Below are 21,917 nucleotides of genomic sequence, written 5' to 3' on the forward strand. Positions count from 1 at the left end.
CCCCATGTTTTTGGCGGTAGGAGGAAGCCGGGGTACCCCTGGGGAACCCACGCAGTCACTAGGGAGAACATGCAAACTCCACACAGATAGATCCTGAGCCAGGGATTGAACCCCGAACAACTCAGGACTTTCGTATTGTGAGCCAGGGATTGAACCCAGGACCTTGGTATTGTGGGGCAAATGCACTAACCCCTGTCCCGCCGTGCTGCCCTCAAATTGACTTCAAGTAACCAAACAGGATTTGCCGCAACAAAAGTCGATCTCTTGTCAGACAGATAACAGCTCCTCCTTTTAACACAGCTGGAAGATTGACCAAAAAAAAAAACCCCCAAAAAACAGTCCGACTGATTCAGACCGGCTTGAAAAAAATATAAAACAAAATCGTTAACATTGTCAGAAACGACCGTGATAAAAACGACAATTCTTCATTACAATACCGGTAATAACGACATTGACAGTAACAATTGCAATCATTATAATGTTGACAATAACAGTAGCAATATTTTTTTTTTTTTTAAAACCATTAGAATTCTATAAACAAGGAACAAAAACAAAAAAAAAAAACAAGCAATGTAGTTCCTCTCTGGGAAAAAGAGAGGAGGAGCACCACAGGCAGTGTGTCTCGAGGCCAAACACTGCCTGACATGAGGTAAAAAATAATAATAGCCATTACAATGTCCGGGCCCTCCAAGTGGACGGCGGAGGGGGGGGGGGGGCATGACGGAGAGACGGCCATGGGACATTCGTCCTGCTCATCCCTCGATCCTGGCGGGCGAGCGTCGTCACACAAAGTAGCTGTATGGCCCAGTGAGGCGGGTGAAGGCATAGGGAGCCGCGGTCACCATGGAGGTGGTGTGGAAACTGGGCGCTAAACGCGTCACGGGGCCCTCCCTCTTGTCTTTCGATTGTCCGGCACCTGGGGCGGCCCCTGCTGCGGTGACGCCCCACTTGCGTTTCTTGCTGAGCGCCTTGATTTCCTCCTGGGAGAGGCCGAGGAGAGCTGCTTCCTGCTGCCTCTGGAGAGCCCGCTCTGCCAGCAGTTTCATTTTGGTCTCCCACACAGCCAGCCCGTGCATGGGCTGATGGAGGTTTTTGTGCTGATAGAAGACCAGAGAGATGCGGGTGGGGTGCGAGCGGTCGGGTCTTTTCAGCGGAGTGGTCGCGTGGAGTTCCCGTCGGGCACATTCGATGAGGATGGACCCGTGGGCTGGTGCGACCGCAACACCGCCGATGTTAGGATCCAGGAAGTTGTGCTCGCTGTCGGACCACACCTCGTCGTCATCCTCCTCGCGACGCTTAGTGCTCGCAGCATTGCGCTCTGCTCGACTCGGGTCCCAGCCGGACTGATCTGACTGTTGCAGTGCGTCGGGGAAGAGGCGCCCCTCAGGAGCAGGGGAGGGTGTACTGCCGGCAACTGAACCTCCGCAGGACTTCCAGGCTTTCTCTTGAACCCCGAGAGGAGTGGAACAGCGGCTTTCACCGGTTTTTGACCACATCTTGTCTGGGTAGGCGCCTGCCGGATTGCTGTGCTTCAAACCAGGACTGTATGCTGCATGGCCCGTAGCCCACGCATTGGGCTGGGGACTTGGAGCAGGACTGACCCACTGCCTGGGAGAAGCGGAATGTGGTGTAAGTGAACGGTCTGCGAGTGAGAATGGGGGTGTGACACCAGGCTGAGGTGTACTTGGATGAGGGGTGCTTGGACGTGGGGATCCTTGAGGTATGTTGCCCAGGATACCTGTGCCTAAATGCGGAGAGTGGGAAGGAGGCACCTGGGGAACTGGTGATGATGCAGGGGATGCCAGTAGGCTAGTTGAGCCAGGAAAGGATGTCCATGGCTGAGGGTAGGGAGAGGGCTGCTGCTGGGAATGCTGGTGGAACCTCTGCTTGTCTGCGTTAGCTAACAAGGCTTCGGGACTTTGTCTACAATTCTGATTCTCCCAGTTTGCAGGAACAATACTTCCATTTAACCGATTTCCAGGCCAGGTAGCAGAGTTAGGAGTGTTGCTTGGTGTGTTTGCACCCGCCTGGCTCAGTCCCGTGTCTTCGCAGACTGGCATATCCATCGGTTCCTGCTTGATAACTGGAGTGTCTCTGTTGGAGGACTCAGAGGAGACAGAAAAAGCCTGTGGCTGCTGGGCATTCGTGTGTTTGGTTGGTTCTGTATGGCCAGGATAAGAATGAGCCAGTCTGGCCTGAAGGTTGTGAATATCGGGCTTTTGGTCCACTTGGAAAGCCTTAGTGCCCGCATTTCGAGCCTCGTAAGTCCTCATCTTGGGTGGGAAAAGTGCATTAGGGGGGTAGTTGTAGTGACTATAGCGCGATGCGGGCAGGTTGTGGCTATAGCCGTTTACTGGGTCTGCTGCAGAGGGCTGGCCCCTTGCATAGTAGGCAGCTTGTGGGTACATGTTCTTGATTGCACTGGCTGCTTGAAAAGAGTATCCATCCATTGATCCGTTGAAAGGCTCCTTTTTGACGATGGGCTTCACCTCTGGTTTTACAATTGCTAGATGCGTGAAAGGAGGACAAAGACGACACATGATCAACAGACATTTTAAAGCCGGCATACAAACTCTAACCTGACTCTGAATGGAAGACTAACCTTTATTAACTTGGTGTTGAGGAGACTCGGTGACGCACAACTCAGCTTTGAACAACGTCTTCTCGGGTGTCTGTCCCGCCGTCTGCTGGAGTTTGTTCTTCTTCTTCTCTGATGCGGCCTTCTTGGCGTCCAGGCGGCGCTGTCGACAGGACTTGGCTGGTTCGGGCAACTTACGTACTTCTCGCCGGAAAGCCTGAAGCATCTGAATGGCTCCAGTCTGCATCTTGTGGAGCTGGCCATCCTCGCTGCCGAATTCGTCAGTGGTGGAGACCTTGTAGAGAGGTAACACGTGGAGCTGCTCATCTTCAGGGATCTCCCCGACCACGCGGTTGTCCTCCTTGGTCAGAGTGCACACCTAAGAGAAGGAGTGTGATTGCCAGGCTACAGGTATAAAAACAAACGTGCGACAATGCAGAATGTTGGAGAGCGTACTACTGTGCAGCCGTTGTAAAGGTTGTGTTGGTCCTTATGGGCGTGGGCGCAGAAATCCATGCAAGCGGTGACTCCTGCAAACGGTCTGCCCTCCTTCAAACCCAGCCGGCAGTCTGGAGCCTTGGACTCTGATTCACACTGAGGGAGAAGAGACTACGTTTGGACACGTACTAAATATACATACAAGTACAAACCCTGTTTTCATATGAGTTGGGAAATTGTTAGATGGAAAGAGAAACGGAATACATCCATCCATCCAACCATCTTCTTCCGCTTATCCGAGGTCGGGTCGCGGGGGCAGCAGCCTAAGCAAGGGAAGCCCGGACTTCCCTCTCCCCAGCCACTTCGTCTAGCTCTTCCCGGGGTGATCCCGAGGCGTTCCCAGGCCAGCCGGGAGACATAGTCTCGGTTGGTAGAGCGGCCGTGCCAGCAACTTGAGGGTTGCAGGTTCGATTCCCGCTTCCGCCATCCTAGTCACTGCCGTTGTGTCCTTGGGCAAGACACTTTACCCACCTGCTCCCAGTGCCACCCACACTGGTTTAAATGTAACTTAGATATTGGGTTTCACTATGTAAAGCGCTTTGAGTCACTAGAGAAAAGCGCTATATAAATATAATTCACATTGAAAGTGCAAATCGCTATGAGGCAGCACAGGGTTAATACCTGGACATGACAAATGAGGTATTTAACACCAGAAAGTTTGTTATTTATTGCATTCAATCCCGGATAGCCTGTGAGTTTTGGCTTTGTTGAGACACCAAGATAAAATCTGAGTTTGTTGTGTTCTTCAAACCGCACACATTGTTTTTCTTCCTCGGAATTTGAAGTGTTTTGTCAAAAGGATTATTTGTGATTTGCACACTTTACCCACCTGCTCCCAGTGCCACCCACACTGGTTTAAATGTAACTTAGATATCGGGTTTCACTATGTAAAGCGCTTTGAGTCACTAGAGAAAAGCGCTATATAAATATAATTCACTTCACTTTACTATTATGTTGGATCCACTATGGACTGGACTCTCACTATTATGTTAGATCCACTATGGACTGGACTCTCACTATGATGTTAGATCCACTATGGACTGGACTCTCACTGTTATGTTAGATCCACTATGGACTGGACTCTCACTATGATGTTGGATCCACTATGGACTGGACTCTCACTATTATGTTAGATCCACTATGGACTGGACTCTCACTATGATGTTAGATCCACTATGGACTGGACTCTCACTGTTATGTTAGATCCACTATGGACTGGACTCTCACTATGATGTTGGATCCACTATGGACTGGACTCTCACTATTATGTTAGATCCACTATGGACTGGACTCTCACTATGATGTTGGATCCACTATGGACTGGACTCTCACTATGATGTTGGATCCACTATGGACTGGACTCTCACTATGATGTTAGATCCACTATGGACTGGACTCTCACTATGATGTTGGATCCACTATGGACTGGACTCTCACTGTTATGTTAGATCCACTATGGACTGGACTCTCACTATGATGTTGGATCCACTATGGACTGGACTCTCACTATGATGTTGGATCCACTATGGACTGGACTCTCACTATGATGTTAGATCCACTATGGACTGGACTCTCACTATTATGTTGGATCCACTATGGACCGGACTCTCACACTATTATGTTGGATCCACTATGGACTGGACTCTCACTATTATGTTAGATCCACTATGGACTGGACTCTCACTATTATGTTAGATCCACTATGGACTGGACTCTCACTATGATGTTGGATCCACTATGGACTGGACTCTCACTATGATGTTGGATCCACTATGGACTGGACTCTCACTGTTATGTTAGATCCACTATGGACTGGACTCTCACTATGATGTTGGATCCACTATGGACTGGACTCTCACTATTATGTTAGATCCACTATGGACTGGACTCTCACTATGATGTTGGATCCACTATGGACTGGACTCTCACTGTTATGTTAGATCCACTATGGACTGGACTCTCACTATGATGTTGGATCCACTATGGACTGGACTCTCACTATTATGTTAGATCCACTATGGACTGGACTCTCACTATGATGTTAGATCCACTATGGACTGGACTCTCACTATTATGTTAGATCCACTATGGACCGGACTCTCACACTATTATGTTGGATCCACTATGGACTGGACTCTCACTATTATGTTAGATCCACTATGGACTGGACTCTCACTATGATGTTGGATCCACTATGGACTGGACTCTCACTATTATGTTGGATCCACTATGGACTGGACTCTCACTATTATGTTAGATCCACTATGGACTGGACTCTCACTAATATGTTAGACCCACTATGGACTGGACTCTCACTATTATGTTAGATCCACTATGGACTGGACTCTCACTATTATGTTAGATCCACTATGGACTGGACTCTCACTATGATGTTGGATCCACTATGGACTGGACTCTCACTATTATGTTGGATCCACTATGGACTGGACTCTCACTATTATGTTAGATCCACTATGGACTGGACTCTCACTATTATGTTAGATCCACTATGGACTGGACTCTCACTATTATGTTAGATCCACTATGGACTGGACTCTCACTATTATGTTAGATCCACTATGGACCGGACTCTCACTATTATGTTAGATCCACTATGGACTGGACTCTCAAGTTATTATGTTATATTATAAATATAATTCACTTCACTTCACTGCTTTATCCGATTACCTGATTAATCAGTAAATTATTTGATTGCTAAAATATTCCATAGCTGATATTATTCAATATTCGATACTTCAGGTTGATATGCATTGCAGCGACATCGGCCATGGGGCGGTTTAGCTCGGTTGGTAGAGCTGCCGTGCCAGCAACTTGAGGGTTGCAGGTTCGATTCCCGCCTCCGCCATCCTAGTCACTGCCGTTGTGTCCTTGGGCAAGACACTTTACCCACCTGCTCCCAGTGCCACCCACGCTGGTTTAAATGTAACTTAGATATTGGGTTTCACTATGTAAAGCGCTTTGAGTCACTAGAGAAAAGCGCTATATAAATATAATTCACTTCACACGTGTCCTGGGTCTTCCCCGTGGCCTCCTACCGGTTGGACGCGCCCTAAACACCTCCCTCGGGAGGCGTTCGGGTGGCATCCTGACCAGATGTCCGAACCACCTCATCTGGCTCCTCTCCTTGTATTCCCTTTATATTTACATCCAACACAATTTCCCAACTCGTAAGGAAACGGGGTTCGTACTTGCGACAACCTCACTTCATTTGACACTCACGCAGATTTAGAAATGAAAATATTGAAAGTCCACCGTGATTAACCAGATGCACATTTTGTGTGTGAGCACAAACCTGGTTGCTGTAGGCCTGAGGGGCCAGCTGCTTGTACAACGGAGCCACCTCGGTTGCCAGATGCTGGAAGTTGTTCCTGAGTTTGTCCTCCTGGGTAGAACGACAATCGGGTCACAATGCGTAGAAACAAGGTCGACGTTGAGTCTTCCCGCAGTGAGTACCTGTTCAGGATGCTCTCCTTGCAGCCGGAACTTGCGCGGTATTTTGCTTCGGGCGTATTTACAGCCGTTAAAATACATACTCCAGGAGCAGCCGAAAGAGAAGGAAGCACCACAGGTGTCAGGGTCCTTGCCTTGGCATGCACAGGTGCGACTGCAAGGAGAAAGTCGAGCACATCGTCAGGATATTGAACCTCGGTTGTGCCAGCAACTTAAGGGTTGCAGGTTCGATTCCCGCCTCCGCCATCCTAGTCACTGCCGTTGTGTCCTTGGGCAAGACACTTTACCCACCTGCTCCCAGTGCCACCCACACTGGTTTAAATGTAACTTAGATATTGGGTTCCACTATGTAAAGCGCTTTGAGTCACTAGAGAAAAAGCGCTATATAAAAAATATAATTCACATGAACAATAACACAGAGTTAAAGGTAAATTGAGCAAATTGGCTATTTCTGGCAATTTATTTAAGTGTGTATCAAACTGGTAGCCCTTGGCATTAATCAGTATCCAAGAAGTAGCTCTTGGTTTCAAAAAGGTTGGTATAGCTCGGTTGGTAGAACGGTTATGCCAGCAACTTGAGGGTTGCAGGTTCGATTCCCGCCTCCGCCATCCTAGTCAATGCCGTTGTGTCCTTGGGCAAGACACTTTGCCCACCTGCTCCCAGTGCCACCCACACTGGTTTAAATGTAACTTAGATATTGGGTTTCACTATGTAAAGCGCTTTGAGTCACTAGAGAAAAAGCGCTATATAAAAAATATAATTCACATGAACAATAACACAGAGTTAAAGGTAAATTGAGCAAATTGGCTATTTCTGGCAATTTATTTAAGTGTGTATCAAACTGGTAGCCCTTGGCATTAATCAGTATCCAAGAAGTAGCTCTTGGTTTCAAAAAGGTTGGTATAGCTCGGTTGGTAGAACGGCTATGCCAGCAACTTGAGGGTTGCAGGTTCGATTCCCGCCTCCGCCATCCTAGTCACTGCCGTTGTGTCCTTGGGCAAGACACTTTACCCACCTGCTCCCAGTGCCACCCACACTGGTTTTAAAATGTAACTTAGATATTGGGTTTCACTATGTAAAGCGCTTTGAGTCACTAGAGAAAAAGCGCTATATAAAAAATATAATTCACATGAACAATAACACAGAGTTAAAGGTAAATTGAGCAAATTGGCTATTTCTGGCAATTTATTTAAGTGTGTATCAAACTGGTAGCCCCTTGGCATTAATCAGTATCCAAGAAGTAGCTCTTGGTTTCAAAAAGGTTGGTATAGCTCGGTTGGTAGAACGGCTATGCCAGCAACTTGAGGGTTGCAGGTTCGATACCCGCCTCCGCCATCCTAGTCACTGCCGTTGTGTCCTTGGGCAAGACACTTTACCCACCTGCTCCCAGTGCCACCCACACTGGTTTAAATGTAACTTAGATATTGGGTTTCACTATGTAAAGCGCTTTGAGTCAATGGAGAAAAGCGCTATATAAATATAATTCACTTCACAACTGTAGCAAAATGTTGTTTACATCGTGGAATTGTTGTCACACTGTGGAACTTCCGTTTCTGGAGTCCACACAAGAGTTGTCTTAAACTGTCGTGGTTATTGTACGGTTATTCTGGTGGTTAGACCAGGGGTCACCAACGCCAGGTCGCCCGCTGGCCTGTTCTAAAAATAGCTCAAATAGCAGCACTTACCAGTGAGCTGCCTCTATTTTTTTTTAAATTGTATTTATTTACTAGCAAGCCGGTCTCGCTTTGCTGGACATTTTTAATTCTAAGAGAGACAAAACTCAAATAGAATTTGAAAATCCAAGAAAATATTTTCAAGACTTGGTCTTCACTTGTTTAAATAAATTCGTTAATTTTTTTACTTTGCTTCTTATAACTTTCAGAAAGACAATTTTAGAGAAAAAATACAACCTTAAAAATGATTTTAGGATTTTTAAACACATATACCTTTTTACCTTTTAAATTCCTTCCTCTTCTATCCTGACAGTTTAAATCAATGTTCAAGTAAATGTATTTTTTTAATTGTAAATCAGGGCAAGGAAAAACTCAACCCAATGGGACAATGAGAAACCTTGGAGAGGACTGCAGATGTGGGACCCACCCCCCATAGTCCAGTCCATAGTGGATCTAGCATAATAGTGAGAATCCAGTCCTTTGTGGATCTTACATAATAGTGAGAGTCCAGTCCATAGTGGATCTAACATAATAGTGAGAGTCCAGTCCATAGTGGATCTAACATAATAGTGTGAGAGTCCAGTCCATAGTGGATCTAACATAATAGTTTGAGAGTCCAGTCCTTAGTGGATCTAACATAATAGTGAGAGTCCGGTCCATAGTGGATCTAACATAATAATGTGAGAGTCCAGTCCATAGTGGATCTAACATATTATGTTAGATCCACTATGGACTGAACTCCAGTGAGAGTCCAGTCCATAGTGGAACTAACATAATAGTGAGAATCCAGTCCATAGTGGATCTAACATAACAGTGTGGGAGTCCAGTCCATAGTGGATCTAACATAATAGTTTGAGAGTCCAGTCCTTAGTGGATCTAACATAATAGTGAGAGTCCAGTCCATAGTGGGTCTAAGATAATAGTGAGAGTCCAGTCCATAGTGGATCTAACATAATAGTGAGAGTCCAGTCCATAGTGGGTCTAACATAATAGTGAGAGTCCAGTCCATAGTGGATCTAACATAATAATGTGAGAGTCCAGTCCATGGTGGATCTAATGTAATAGTGAGAGTCCAGTCCATAGTGGATCTAACATAATAGTGAGAGTCCAGTCCATAGTGGGTCTAACATAATAGTGAGAGTCCAGTCCATAGTGGATCTAACATAATAATGTGAGAGTCCAGTCCATGGTGGATCTAACATAATAATGTGAGAGTCCAGTCCATGGTGGATCTAATGTAATAGTGAGAGTCCAGTCCATAGTGGATCTAACATAATAATGTGAGAGTCCAGTCCATGGTGGATCTAACATAATAGTGAGAGTACAGTCCATCGTGGATCCAACATAATAGTGAGAGTCCAGTCCATAGTGGATCTAACATAATAATGGGAGTCCAGTCCTTAGTGGATCTAACATAATAGTGAGAGTCCAGTCCTTAGTGGATCCAACATAATAGTGAGAGTCCAGTCCATAGTGGATCTAACATAATAGTGAGAGTCCAGTCCATAGTTGATCCAACATAATAGTGAGAGTCCAGTCCTTAGTGGATCTAACATAATAGTGAGAGTCCAGTCCTCAGTGGATCTAACATACTAGTGAGAGTCCAGTCCTTAGTGGACCCAACATACTAGTGAGAGTCCAGTCCATAGTGGATCTAACATAATAGTGAGAGTACAGTCCATAGTGGATCCAACATAATAGTGAGAGTACAGTCCATAGTGGATCCAACATAATAGTGAGAGTCCAGTCCTTAGTGGATCTAACATAATAGTGAAAGTCCAGTCCTTAGTGGATCCAACATACTAGTGAGAGTCCAGTCCTTAGTTGGGCCTGCAGGAGACGATCCCGAGCGGAGATGTTATTAATAATAAAAATAACAAATAGTTATTTGACTGCAATAAGAAACATATGTTTAATGTATATTAAGCTTTCTGTTAAATAAAGCCGATAATTAATTATATTTGTGACCCCCGTTTATTTTGAAAAAAAACAACACTTTGGTACCAGTACCAGAATATTGGTATCAACAACCCTACTTGATAATGTTGCAAGTATACCGTAGTGACCGAAGTATTCTATATGAGTCGTGCATAGTACTCAATTCTGCTTGGACAAGGCCAGGGTTTAGACTCGTGAAAACAGATGCACCACAGTTGTAGTCTAAAGACAAACATACCATATTTCCCTGAATTGCCGCAGGGTTTATAGCATGCACCTGCCTAGAATTACTGCCGGGTCAAACTTGTTTCGCGAAATATTATTTTTATTAGCGCATGTCTAGAAATTCCGTCGGGTCAACTCGTTTCGCAAAATAATTAGCATATGTCTAGAATTTCCACTGGGTCAAACTCGTCACGTCACGAGTGACACTTCAACTGTCATCATTTTCAAAATGTATGAGGCTGATTTCAATCATCTGAAATCGCATAAAGGGAAGAAGATTAAGAGCTATTCAGTAGGATTTAAGGTCCAAGCTATTGAATATGCTAGAAAAAAACAGTAAGCAGCTATGTGTTATTAATATACCGTAGCTGCGTGTGTCAAATATGAGTCATTAAATGACTCCCGCCTCCTGGTGGTAGAGGGCGCTAGTGATCCTTCTTGCGACTACTCGGCTGCAGAAGAAGTGACAACAAGCAGCGATCGTTTATCTTTTCCTCTCGCTTGCACTTTTAACATGGAGGATTACATATCTAAAATAAAACCGTTTTCTAAACTGGACTTTCAATGGAAGCAGGAGGTAATAAAGGAAGATCTCCATCGAGACAAAGAGACTTTTAAAACTGGAAAAAGATAAGGAAGACTTCTATAAACAAGTTTGATCAGAAGGAGCTGCGCATGGACTTCATTTATAAGTAAAGCTAAGACCATAGTAACGTTTTTTTATTAAATGTGCTTTTAATGATGGTATCCTTACATCACACTCAAATTTATAAGCGCAGGCCTAAATTTACCACATGCCTTTGGTAAACGCCGGATTTAGAAGAGGTTTTAAATTAATAAGTCGGTGGCGATTCAAGGAAATACAGTAAGCAACACAACGTCATGCAACTTTAGAAAGAAAAAATAAATGTCACTTACTCATCGTTGAGGCCACAGCGTCGACTGGTGGGGTTTCCGTACTGGGTGAGGGTGTCACTCAGCTCGCGGTACAGTTTGTCGGCCAGAGGCTTGGGGACGCCCTCCCAAGCCATGATGAGGATGATGATGACCGCGTTGGCACAGTGGTGGCCGGCACGATGCCGCACCAGACACAGCAGCTTCTCCTTCTCACATGATCGACGAATCACCTGATGGCAAACAAGGTTTAGTGTTAGTAAAACATATAAATGCTCATGTTGACCTGCAGAATGAAAGCAATCATCCTGTAAATGTTTAAACTTGCAGTCAGTTTTTTGGATGGAACCTCATTGAAGTTTGAGGTGGTGAACCCAACACTTATAACCAGTCAGTTTCAAAATCAAATACCGTATTTTCTGGACCATAGGACTGGACTCTCACACCACTATGTTAGATCCACTATGGACTGGACTCTCACTATTATGTTAGATCCACTATGGACTGGACTCTCACTATTATGTTAGATCCACTATGGACTGGACTCTCACTATTATGTTGGATCCACTATGGACTAGACTCTCTCACTATCATGCTAGATCCACTATGGACTGGAATCTCTCACTATTATGCTAGATCAACTACGGACTGGACTCTCACTATTATGTTACATCCACTATGGACTGGACTCTCACACTATTATGTTAGATCCACTATGGACTGAACTCTCTCACTATTATGTTAGATCCACTATGGACTGGACTCTCTCACTATTATGCTAGATCAACTACGGACTGGACTCTCACTATTATGTTACATCCACTATGGACTGGACTCTCACACTATTATGTTAGATCCACTATGGACTGAACTCTCTCACTATTATGTTAGATCCACTATGGACAGGACTCTCACTATGATGTTAGATCCACTATGGACTGGACTCTCACACTATCATGTTAGATCCACTATGGACTGGACTCTCACTATAATGTTAGATCCACTATGGACTCTCACACTATTATGTTAGATCCACTATGGACTGGAATCTCTCACTATTATGCTAGATCAACTACGGACTGGACTCTCACTATTATGTTAGATCCACTATGGACTGGACTCTCACACTATTATGTTACATCCACTATGGACTGGACTCTCTCACTATTATGCTACATCCACTATGGACTGGACTCTCACACTATTATGTTAGATCCACTATGGACTGAACTCTCTCACTATTATGTTAGATCCACTATGGACTGGACTCTCACTATGATGTTAGATCCACTATGGACTGGACTCTCACACTATCATGTTAGATCCACTATGGACTGGACTCTCACTATAATGTTAGATCCACTATGGACTCTCACACTATTATGTTAGATCCACTATGGACTGGACTCTTACTATTATGTTAGATCCACTATGGACTGGACTCTCTCACTATTATGTTAGATCCACTATGGACTGGACTCTCACTATGATGTTAGATCCACTATGGACTGGACTCTCACACTATCATGTTAGATCCACTATGGACTGGACTCTCACATTATCATGTTAGATCCACTATGGACTGGACTCTCACTATAATGTTAGATCCACTATGGACTCTCACACTATTATGTTAGATCCACTATGGACTGGACTCCCACTATTATGTTGGATCCACTATGGACTGGACTCTCACTATTATGTTACATCCACTATGGACTGGACTCTCACTATTATGTTAGATCCACTATAGACTGGACTCTCACTATTATGTTGGATCCACTATGGACTGGACTCTCACTATTATGTTAGATCCACTATGGACTGGACTCTCACTATTATGTTAGATCCACTATGGACTGGACTCTCACTATTATGTTGGATCCACTATGGACTGGACTCTCACTATTATGTTGGATCCACTATGGACTGGACTCTCACTATTATGTTGGATCCACTATGGACTGGACTCTCACTATTATGTTAGATCCACCATGGACTGGACTCTCATTATTATGTTAGATCCACTATGGACTGGACTTTCACTATTACGTTAGATCCACTATGGACTGGACTTTCACTATTATGTTAGATCCACTTGATGTGAGTTGCATAGGTCACCAGATTGTGGATCCTCTTATAATGACCATAAGACTAATAATACTAACACAGGCGTTATGTCCTTACCCATTTAGCAATCGGGCATCCTCTTGAGCTCTTCCCCTCTCTGCCTGTGTACACCACTTTTTCTATCCGGACAGCATCTCCTTTCTCGCCATACCTGCACATGAGAAAAGTAACACCCGTCAGATCTGGATTATAGTCCCCATCCAACGCCGTCTTGATCCTAGTAGAACTGTAGAAGTCAAGTCATATTTGCCTGAGTAAATGCAAAATGTACTAGCTTTGACTCGGTCCAAACACTAGAGGGCAGTGTTTTCCTGGGAGTGGGCAGCCACAACTTTCATTGACTGCTTAGCTTCTTGTGAAGTAATAGTAGTAGAGATTGGGACAAAGAAGTTGGGAAAGGTGGCAATAAATACTGATAAAGTTGAGGAATGCTCATCAAACACTTATTTGGAACATCCCACAGGTGTGCAGGCTAATTGGGAACAGGTGGGGGTGACATGATTGGGGTATAAAAACAGCTTCCCCCAAAAAATGCTCAGTTCTTTCACAAGAAAGGATGGGGCGAGGTACACCCCTTTGTCCACACTGCGTGAACAAATAGTCAAACAGTTAAAAACAACGTTTCTCAAAGTGCAATTGCAAGACTTTAGGGATTTCAACATCTACGCTCCATAATATCATCAAAAGGTTCAGAGAATCTGGAGAAATCACTCCACGTAAGCCGGAAACCAACATTGAATGACCATGACCTTCCATCCCTCAGACGGCACTGTATCAAAAAACCGACATCAGTCTCTAAAGGATAATCACCACATGGGCTCAGGAACACTTCAGAAAACCACTCTCACGAAATACAGTTGGTCGCTATATTATGTAAGTGCAAGTTAAGCTCTACAATGCAAAGCGAAAGTCATTTATCAACAACATCCAGAAACGCCGCCGGCTTCTCTGGGCCCGAGATTATCTAAGATGAACTGATGCAAAGTCCCAACTACTTTGGCACGTGTTCCAGCCATGAAATTCTAATTTATTTATTATTTGCAAAAAAAATAAATGTAATGAATTTGAACATCGAATATGGTCAGTGCCATGTCTCTTCTTCTGTCTTCTAACATGACACAAACCTTCTTAAATGTTAAAAATCCCACTATTTATATGAAACATGCTTGACTAGTATATCAGTATTTAACGAGCGCCACTTTGTCCTACTAATTTTGCAAGTCATTAACGCAGCGTAGTTTGTTTACTTGATGCTGCCACAGAAAGACACGTTTTATGCCCCTCCTTCTTTTACTCTCATTTCGTCCACCAAATGTTTTATGCTGTGCGTGAATGCACAAAAGGTGAGCTTTGTTGACGTTGTTGACTTGTGCGGCGTGCTGATCAGGCATATTTGGACAGTGCATGACTGCAAGCTAATCCATGTTAGCTGTGTGGACATAATGCATGATTATGCCTCCTCGTATTTGAGTATATTTCAGCTCATTTTATTTGCCGTTTCCTTCAACTTGGACACACACATCCATACCTTTGGCCGTCTAAGCCACTCATTTCCAGGAGTTATCTCACCCCCTGAAGACCCTCCGTTTGGTTAATGTTTTCCAATGTCGTAAAAATGTGTAGAATAAATATTACATTTTAATATTTTTGTCAACGAAGATTTGTGTCATTTTGATAGTAGGCTAATATAGACACTTACATCATGTGTTGCCTTCATTATGACACTTATATAAGACTTTTAAAGTAATTTTGATAGTAGGCCAAGATAGACACTACATCATGTGTTGCCTTCATTATGACACTTATAAAGTCATTTTGATAGTAGGCTAATATAGCCAATATAACACTTGCATCATGTGTTGCCTTCATTATAACACTTATATAAGACTTTTAAAGTCATTTTGATAGTAGGCTAATATAGCTTATATAGACACTTACATCATGTGTTGTCTTCATTGTAACACTTATATAAGACTTTTAAAGTCATTTTGATAGTAGGCTAATATAGACACTTACATCATGTGTTGCCTTCATTATGACACTTATATAAGACTTATAAAGTCATTTTGATAGTAGGCTATTATAGACACTTACATCATGTGTTGCCTTTATTATGACACTTATAAAGTCATTTTGATAGTAGGCTAATATAGACACTTGCATCATGTGTTGCCTTCATTATAACACTTATACAAGACTTTTAAAGTCATTTTGATAGTAGGCTAATATAGCTTATATAGACACTTACATCATGTGTTGTCTTCATTGTAACACTTATATAAGACTTTTAAAGTCATTTTGATAGTAGGCTAATATAGACACTTACATCATGTGTTGCCTTCATTATGACACTTATATAAGACTTATAAAGTCATTTTGATAGTAGGCTATTATAGACACTTACATCATGTGTTGCCTTTATTATGACACTTATACAAGACTTTTAAAGTCATTTTGATAGTAGGCTACTATAGCTTATATAGACACTTACATCATGTGTTGTCTTCATTGTAACACTTATATAAGACTTTTAAAGTCATTTTGATAGTAGGCTAATATAGACACTTACATCATGTGTTGCCTTCATTGTAACACTTATATAAGACTTTTAAAGTCATTTTAATAGTAGGCTAATATAGACACTTACATCATGTGTTGCCTTCATTGCAACACTTATATAAGACTTTTAAAGTTATTTTGATAGTAGGCTATTATAGACACTTACATCATGTGTTGCCTTCATTATAACACTTATATAACACTTTTAAAGTCATTTTGATAGTAGGCTAATATAGACACTTACATCATGTGTTGCCTTCATTATGACACTTATATAAGACTTTTAAAGTCATTTTGATAGTAGGCTAATATAGACACTTACATCATGTGTTGCCTTCATTATAACACTTATATAACACTTTTAAAGTCATTTTGATAGTAGGCTATTATAGACACTTACATCATGTGTTGCCTTCATTATGACACTTATATAAGACTTTTAAAGTCATTTTGATAGTAGGCTAATATAGACACTTACATCATGTGTTGCCTTCATTATAACACTTATATAACACTTTTAAAGTCATTTTGATAGTAGGCTATTATAGACACTTACATCATGTGTTGCCTTCATTATGACACTTATATAAGACTTTTAAAGTCATTTTGATAGTAGGCTAATATAGACACTTACATCATGTGTTGCCTTCATTATAACACTTATATAACACTTTTAAAGTCATTTTGATAGTAGGCTATTATAGACACTTACATCATGTGTTGCCTTCATTATGACACTTATATAAGACTTTTAAAGTCATTTTGATAGTAGGCTAATATAGACACTTACATCATGTGTTGCCTTCATTATAACACTTATATAACACTTTTAAAGTCATTTTGATAGTAGGCTAATATAGACACTTACATCATGTGTTGCCTTCATTATGACACTTATATAAGACTTTTAAAGTCATTTTGATAGTAGGCTAATATAGACACTTACATCATGTGTTGCCTTCATTGCAACACTTATATAAGACTTTTAAAGTTATTTTGATAGTAGGCTAATATAGACACTTACATCGTATGTTGCCTTCATTATGACACTTATATAAGACTTTTAAAGTCATTTTGATAGTAGGCTATTATAGACACTTACATCATGTGTTGCCTTCATTGTAACACTTATATAAGACTTTTAAAGTCATTTTGATAGTAGGCTAATATAGACACTTACATCATGTGTTGCCTTCATTATAACACTTATATAACACTTTTAAAGTCATTTTGATAGTAGGCTATTATAGACACTTACATCATGTGTTGCCTTCATTATGACACTTATATAAGACTTTTAAAGTCATTTTGATAGTAGGCTAATATAGACACTTACATCATGTGTTGCCTTCATTATAACACTTATATAACACTTTTAAAGTCATTTTGATAGTAGGCTATTATAGACACTTACATCATGTGTTACCTTCATTATGACACTTATATAAGACTTTTAAAGTCATTTTGATAGTAGGCTAATATAGACACTTACATCATGTGTTGCCTTCATTATAACACTTATATAACACTTTTAAAGTCATTTTGATAGTAGGCTAATATAGACACTTACATCATGTGTTGCCTTCATTATGACACTTATATAAGACTTTTAAAGTCATTTTGATAGTAGGCTAATATAGACACTTACATCATGTGTTGCCTTCATTATAACACTTATATAACACTTTTAAAGTCATTTTGATAGTAGGCTATTATAGACACTTACATCATGTGTTGCCTTCATTATGACACTTATATAAGACTTTTAAAGTCATTTTGATAGTAGGCTAATATAGACACTTACATCATGTGTTGCCTTCATTATAACACTTATATAACACTTTTAAAGTCATTTTGATAGTAGGCTAATATAGACACTTACATCATGTGTTGCCTTCATTATGACACTTATATAAGACTTTTAAAGTCATTTTGATAGTAGGCTAATATAGACACTTACATCATGTGTTGCCTTCATTATAACACTTATATAACACTTTTAAAGTCATTTTGATAGTAGGCTATTATAGACACTTACATCATGTGTTGCCTTCATTATGACACTTATATAAGACTTTTAAAGTCATTTTGATAGTAGGCTAATATAGACACTTACATCATGTGTTGCCTTCATTATAACACTTATATAACACTTTTAAAGTCATTTTGATAGTAGGCTATTATAGACACTTACATCATGTGTTGCCTTCATTATGACACTTATATAAGACTTTTAAAGTCATTTTGATAGTAGGCTAATATAGACACTTACATCATGTGTTGCCTTCATTATAACACTTATATAACACTTTTAAAGTCATTTTGATAGTAGGCTATTATAGACACTTACATCATGTGTTGCCTTCATTATGACACTTATATAAGACTTTTAAAGTCATTTTGATAGTAGGCTAATATAGACACTTACATCATGTGTTGCCTTCATTATAACACTTATATAACACTTTTAAAGTCATTTTGATAGTAGGCTAATATAGACACTTACATCATGTGTTGCCTTCATTATGACACTTATATAAGACTTTTAAAGTCATTTTGATAGTAGGCTAATATAGACACTTACATCATGTGTTGCCTTCATTGCAACACTTATATAAGACTTTTAAAGTTATTTTGATAGTAGGCTAATATAGACACTTACATCGTATGTTGCCTTCATTATGACACTTATATAAGACTTTTAAAGTCATTTTGATAGTAGGCTATTATAGACACTTACATCATGTGTTGCCTTCATTGTAACACTTATATAAGACTTTTAAAGTCATTTTGATAGTAGGCTAATATAGACACTTACATCATGTGTTGCCTTCATTATAACACTTATATAGAACTTATAAAGTCATTTTGATAGTAGGCTAATATAGACACTTACATCGTGTGTTGTCTTCATTATAACACTTATATAAGACTTTTAAAGTCATTTTTATAGTAGGCTAATATAGACACTTACATCATGTGTTACCTTCGTTATAACACTTATATAAGACTTTTAAATTATTTTTGATAGTAGGCTAATATTATACAATATTGTGATGGGCCCCCACACACACACATACATACATACACACATACATACATACATACATACATACATACAGTCACATGTACTCCTATTCCTCAATTTGATTGCAAATTTGCAGTCCTGTTTTCGAGGAACAAACTTTGGGAACTTGGTTCGAGGCGTGGGTGTGTTGAAATGACTCCCAGTGGGATCCTCCCATACCAATATCTTTTAATACGTTCTTATTTCTGCGAGTCAGCTTTTATGCGGGAGTACGTGGGCCCAGTCTGGGATCAGGGGGGTTGCGTCAGGTCATCGGAACTTGTCAGAAGCCGGCTCATGGTTCATATCAAATCTCCTGACAGCTTGATACCTGCCATTGTGAGAACTTCAACCCTGACCAGATCTGGCGTGACAGTGAGCACAAAGACTTCCCGGTGAAAGGGAACCACCCGAAGATGGCAGAGAGTTGGGGGGCAGGGGGGGGTTGGTAAGCTCTTTCACCACAGGAAGGCCGGCCTGGGTCAGGGGTGGGTCAAAGGTCACCCAGGAACTAAGGGGTCTTACTGAGTTACGTCATTTCTCAAACAACAATAAAGTTTCTGGCCTAACATCCCCCTCGGCCCTCAGTCGGGACTAATGACACCGTGGAACAATTCAGCATGAACAATGGATGTTGGCCATTAGAGGGGAAAAAATAAATAAATGTGTAAGTAAATATGCAGCCGTCATTTTAAGTGGACTTAAGTCTTTTCACCTGTTTAGTTGCAAGCCATCTTAAAGGGGAACATTATCACCAGACATATGTAAGTGTCAATATATACCTTGATGGTGCAGAAAAAAGACCATCTATTTTTTTAACCGATTTCCGAACTCTAAATGGGTGAATTTTGGCGAATTAAACGCCTTTCTGTTTATCGCGCTGGAGGAGATGACGTCAGAATGTGACGTCGCCGAGGTAACACAGCAGCCATTTTCATTTTCAACACATTACAAACACCGGGTCTCAGCTCTGTTATTTTCCGTTTTTTTGACTATTTTTTGGAACCTTGGAGACATCATGCCTCGTCGGTGTGTTGTCGGAGGGTGTAACAACACTAAAAGGGAGGGATTCAAGTTGCACCACTGGCCCGAAGATGCCAAAGTGTCTGCCGCCAGACCCCCATTGAATGTACCAGAGTGTCTCCACATTTTAGGCAGACATGGCACAGAGATGTATGGATAACCTGCAGATGCATTTGCAACGATAGTCAATGAAATCACAAAGGTGAGTTTTGTTGATGTTGACTGTCAGCTAATCGATGCTAACATGCTATTTACCGGCGGTGCTAAAGCAGACATGGTACAGAGATGTATGGATAACCTGTAGATGCATTTGCAACTATAAAGTCAACGAAATCACAAAGGTGAGTTTTGTTGATGTTGACTGCCAGCTAATTGATGCTAACATGCTACGCTAATCGATGCTAACATGCTATTTACCGGCGGTGCTAAAGCAGACATGGCACAGAGATGTATGGATAACCTGCAGATGCATTTGCAACGATAGTCAATGAAATCACAAAGGTGAGTTTTGTTGATGTTGACTGTCAGCTAATCGATGCTAACATGCTATTTACCGGCGGTGCTAAAGCAGACATGGTACAGAGATGTATGGATAACCTGTAGATGCATTTGCAACTATAAAGTCAACGAAATCACAAAGGTGAGTTTTGTTGATGTTGACTGCCAGCTAATTGATGCTAACATGCTACGCTAATCGATGCTAACATGCTATTTACCGGCGGTGCTTAAGCAGACATGGCACAGAGATGTATGAATAACCTGCAGATGCATTTGCAACGATAGTCAATGAAATCACAAAGGTGAGTTTTGTTGATGTTGACTGCCAGCTAATCGATGCTAACATGCTATTTACCGGCGGTGCTAAAGCAGACATGGTACAGAGATGTATGGATAACCTGTAGATGCATTTGCAACTATAAAGTCAACGAAATCACAAAGGTGAGTTTTGTTGATGTTGACTGCCAGCTAATCGATGCTAACAGGCTACGCTAATCGATGCTAACATGCTATTTACCGGCGGTGCTAAAGCAGACATGGCACAGAGATGTATGGATCACCTGTAGATGCATTTGCAACTATAAAGTCAACGAAATCACAAAGGTGAGTTTTGTTGATGTTGACTGCCAGCTAATCGATGCTAACATGCTACGCTAATCGATGCCAACATGCTATTTACCGGCGGTGCTAAAGCAGACATGGCACAGAGATGTATGGATAACCTGCAGATGCATTTGCAACTATATTACGTTTCCTTCCACCCACATTTAATGCGAAACAAACACTTACCAATCGACGGATTTAAGTTGCTCCAGTGTCAAAAGATGCGAAAGTCCTGATCGTTTGGTCCGCACATTTTACCAGCGATGCTAACGCAGCTATTCGGCCATGCTATGGCTATGAATAGCGTCAATAGCTATTCGCTCAAAAGCTTCAGTTTCTTCTTCAATATTTTCATACTCCAACCATCTGTTTCAATACGTGCGTAATCTGTTGAATCGCTTAAGTCGCTGAAATCCGAGTTTGAATCCGAGCTAATGTCACTATATCTTGCTGTGGTATTCCCATTGTTTGTTTACATTGGCAGCACTGTGTGACGTCACAGGGAAATGGCCAGTGTCTTCGCAGAGAGTCGAAAATAAGGCACTTTAAAGCTTTATTTAGGGATATTCCGAGACCGGTAAAATTTTGAAAAAAACTTCAAAAAATACAACAAGCCACTGGGAACTAATTTTTATTGTTTTTAACCCTTTTGAAATTGTGATAATGTTCCCCTTTAAGATGCACCTTGTTGCCTCTTATAAAAATAAAGAGATTATTTTGATTCCTCCAAATCACTGTATTCTTAAAGGGAAATGCATTT

The 21,917-nt window shown here is 41.4% G+C and overlaps 1 protein-coding gene across 1 annotated transcript in view; it reads right to left on the bottom strand.

Moving 5' to 3' along the window:
- Window positions 1–411: 411 nt before the first annotated feature.
- tet3 (tet methylcytosine dioxygenase 3) overlaps window positions 412–21,917 on the bottom strand; it is a 42,077-nt gene continuing 20,571 nt past the window's right edge. Inside the window, exons 4-10 of the mRNA XM_061907074.1 lie at window positions 13,465–13,558; window positions 11,302–11,510; window positions 6,551–6,701; window positions 6,390–6,479; window positions 3,035–3,172; window positions 2,603–2,957; window positions 412–2,506 (exon numbers count right to left, since the gene is read on the bottom strand). Coding sequence (XP_061763058.1) covers window positions 783–2,506; window positions 2,603–2,957; window positions 3,035–3,172; window positions 6,390–6,479; window positions 6,551–6,701; window positions 11,302–11,510; window positions 13,465–13,558 — 2,761 coding nt within the window. The 3' untranslated portion in view covers window positions 412–782. The remainder of the gene's footprint in view (window positions 2,507–2,602; window positions 2,958–3,034; window positions 3,173–6,389; window positions 6,480–6,550; window positions 6,702–11,301; window positions 11,511–13,464; window positions 13,559–21,917) is intronic.

The sequence above is a fragment of the Nerophis ophidion genome, linkage group LG07 (genome assembly GCF_033978795.1).
Source record: "Nerophis ophidion isolate RoL-2023_Sa linkage group LG07, RoL_Noph_v1.0, whole genome shotgun sequence".
Lineage (NCBI taxonomy): Eukaryota > Metazoa > Chordata > Actinopteri > Syngnathiformes > Syngnathidae > Nerophis > Nerophis ophidion.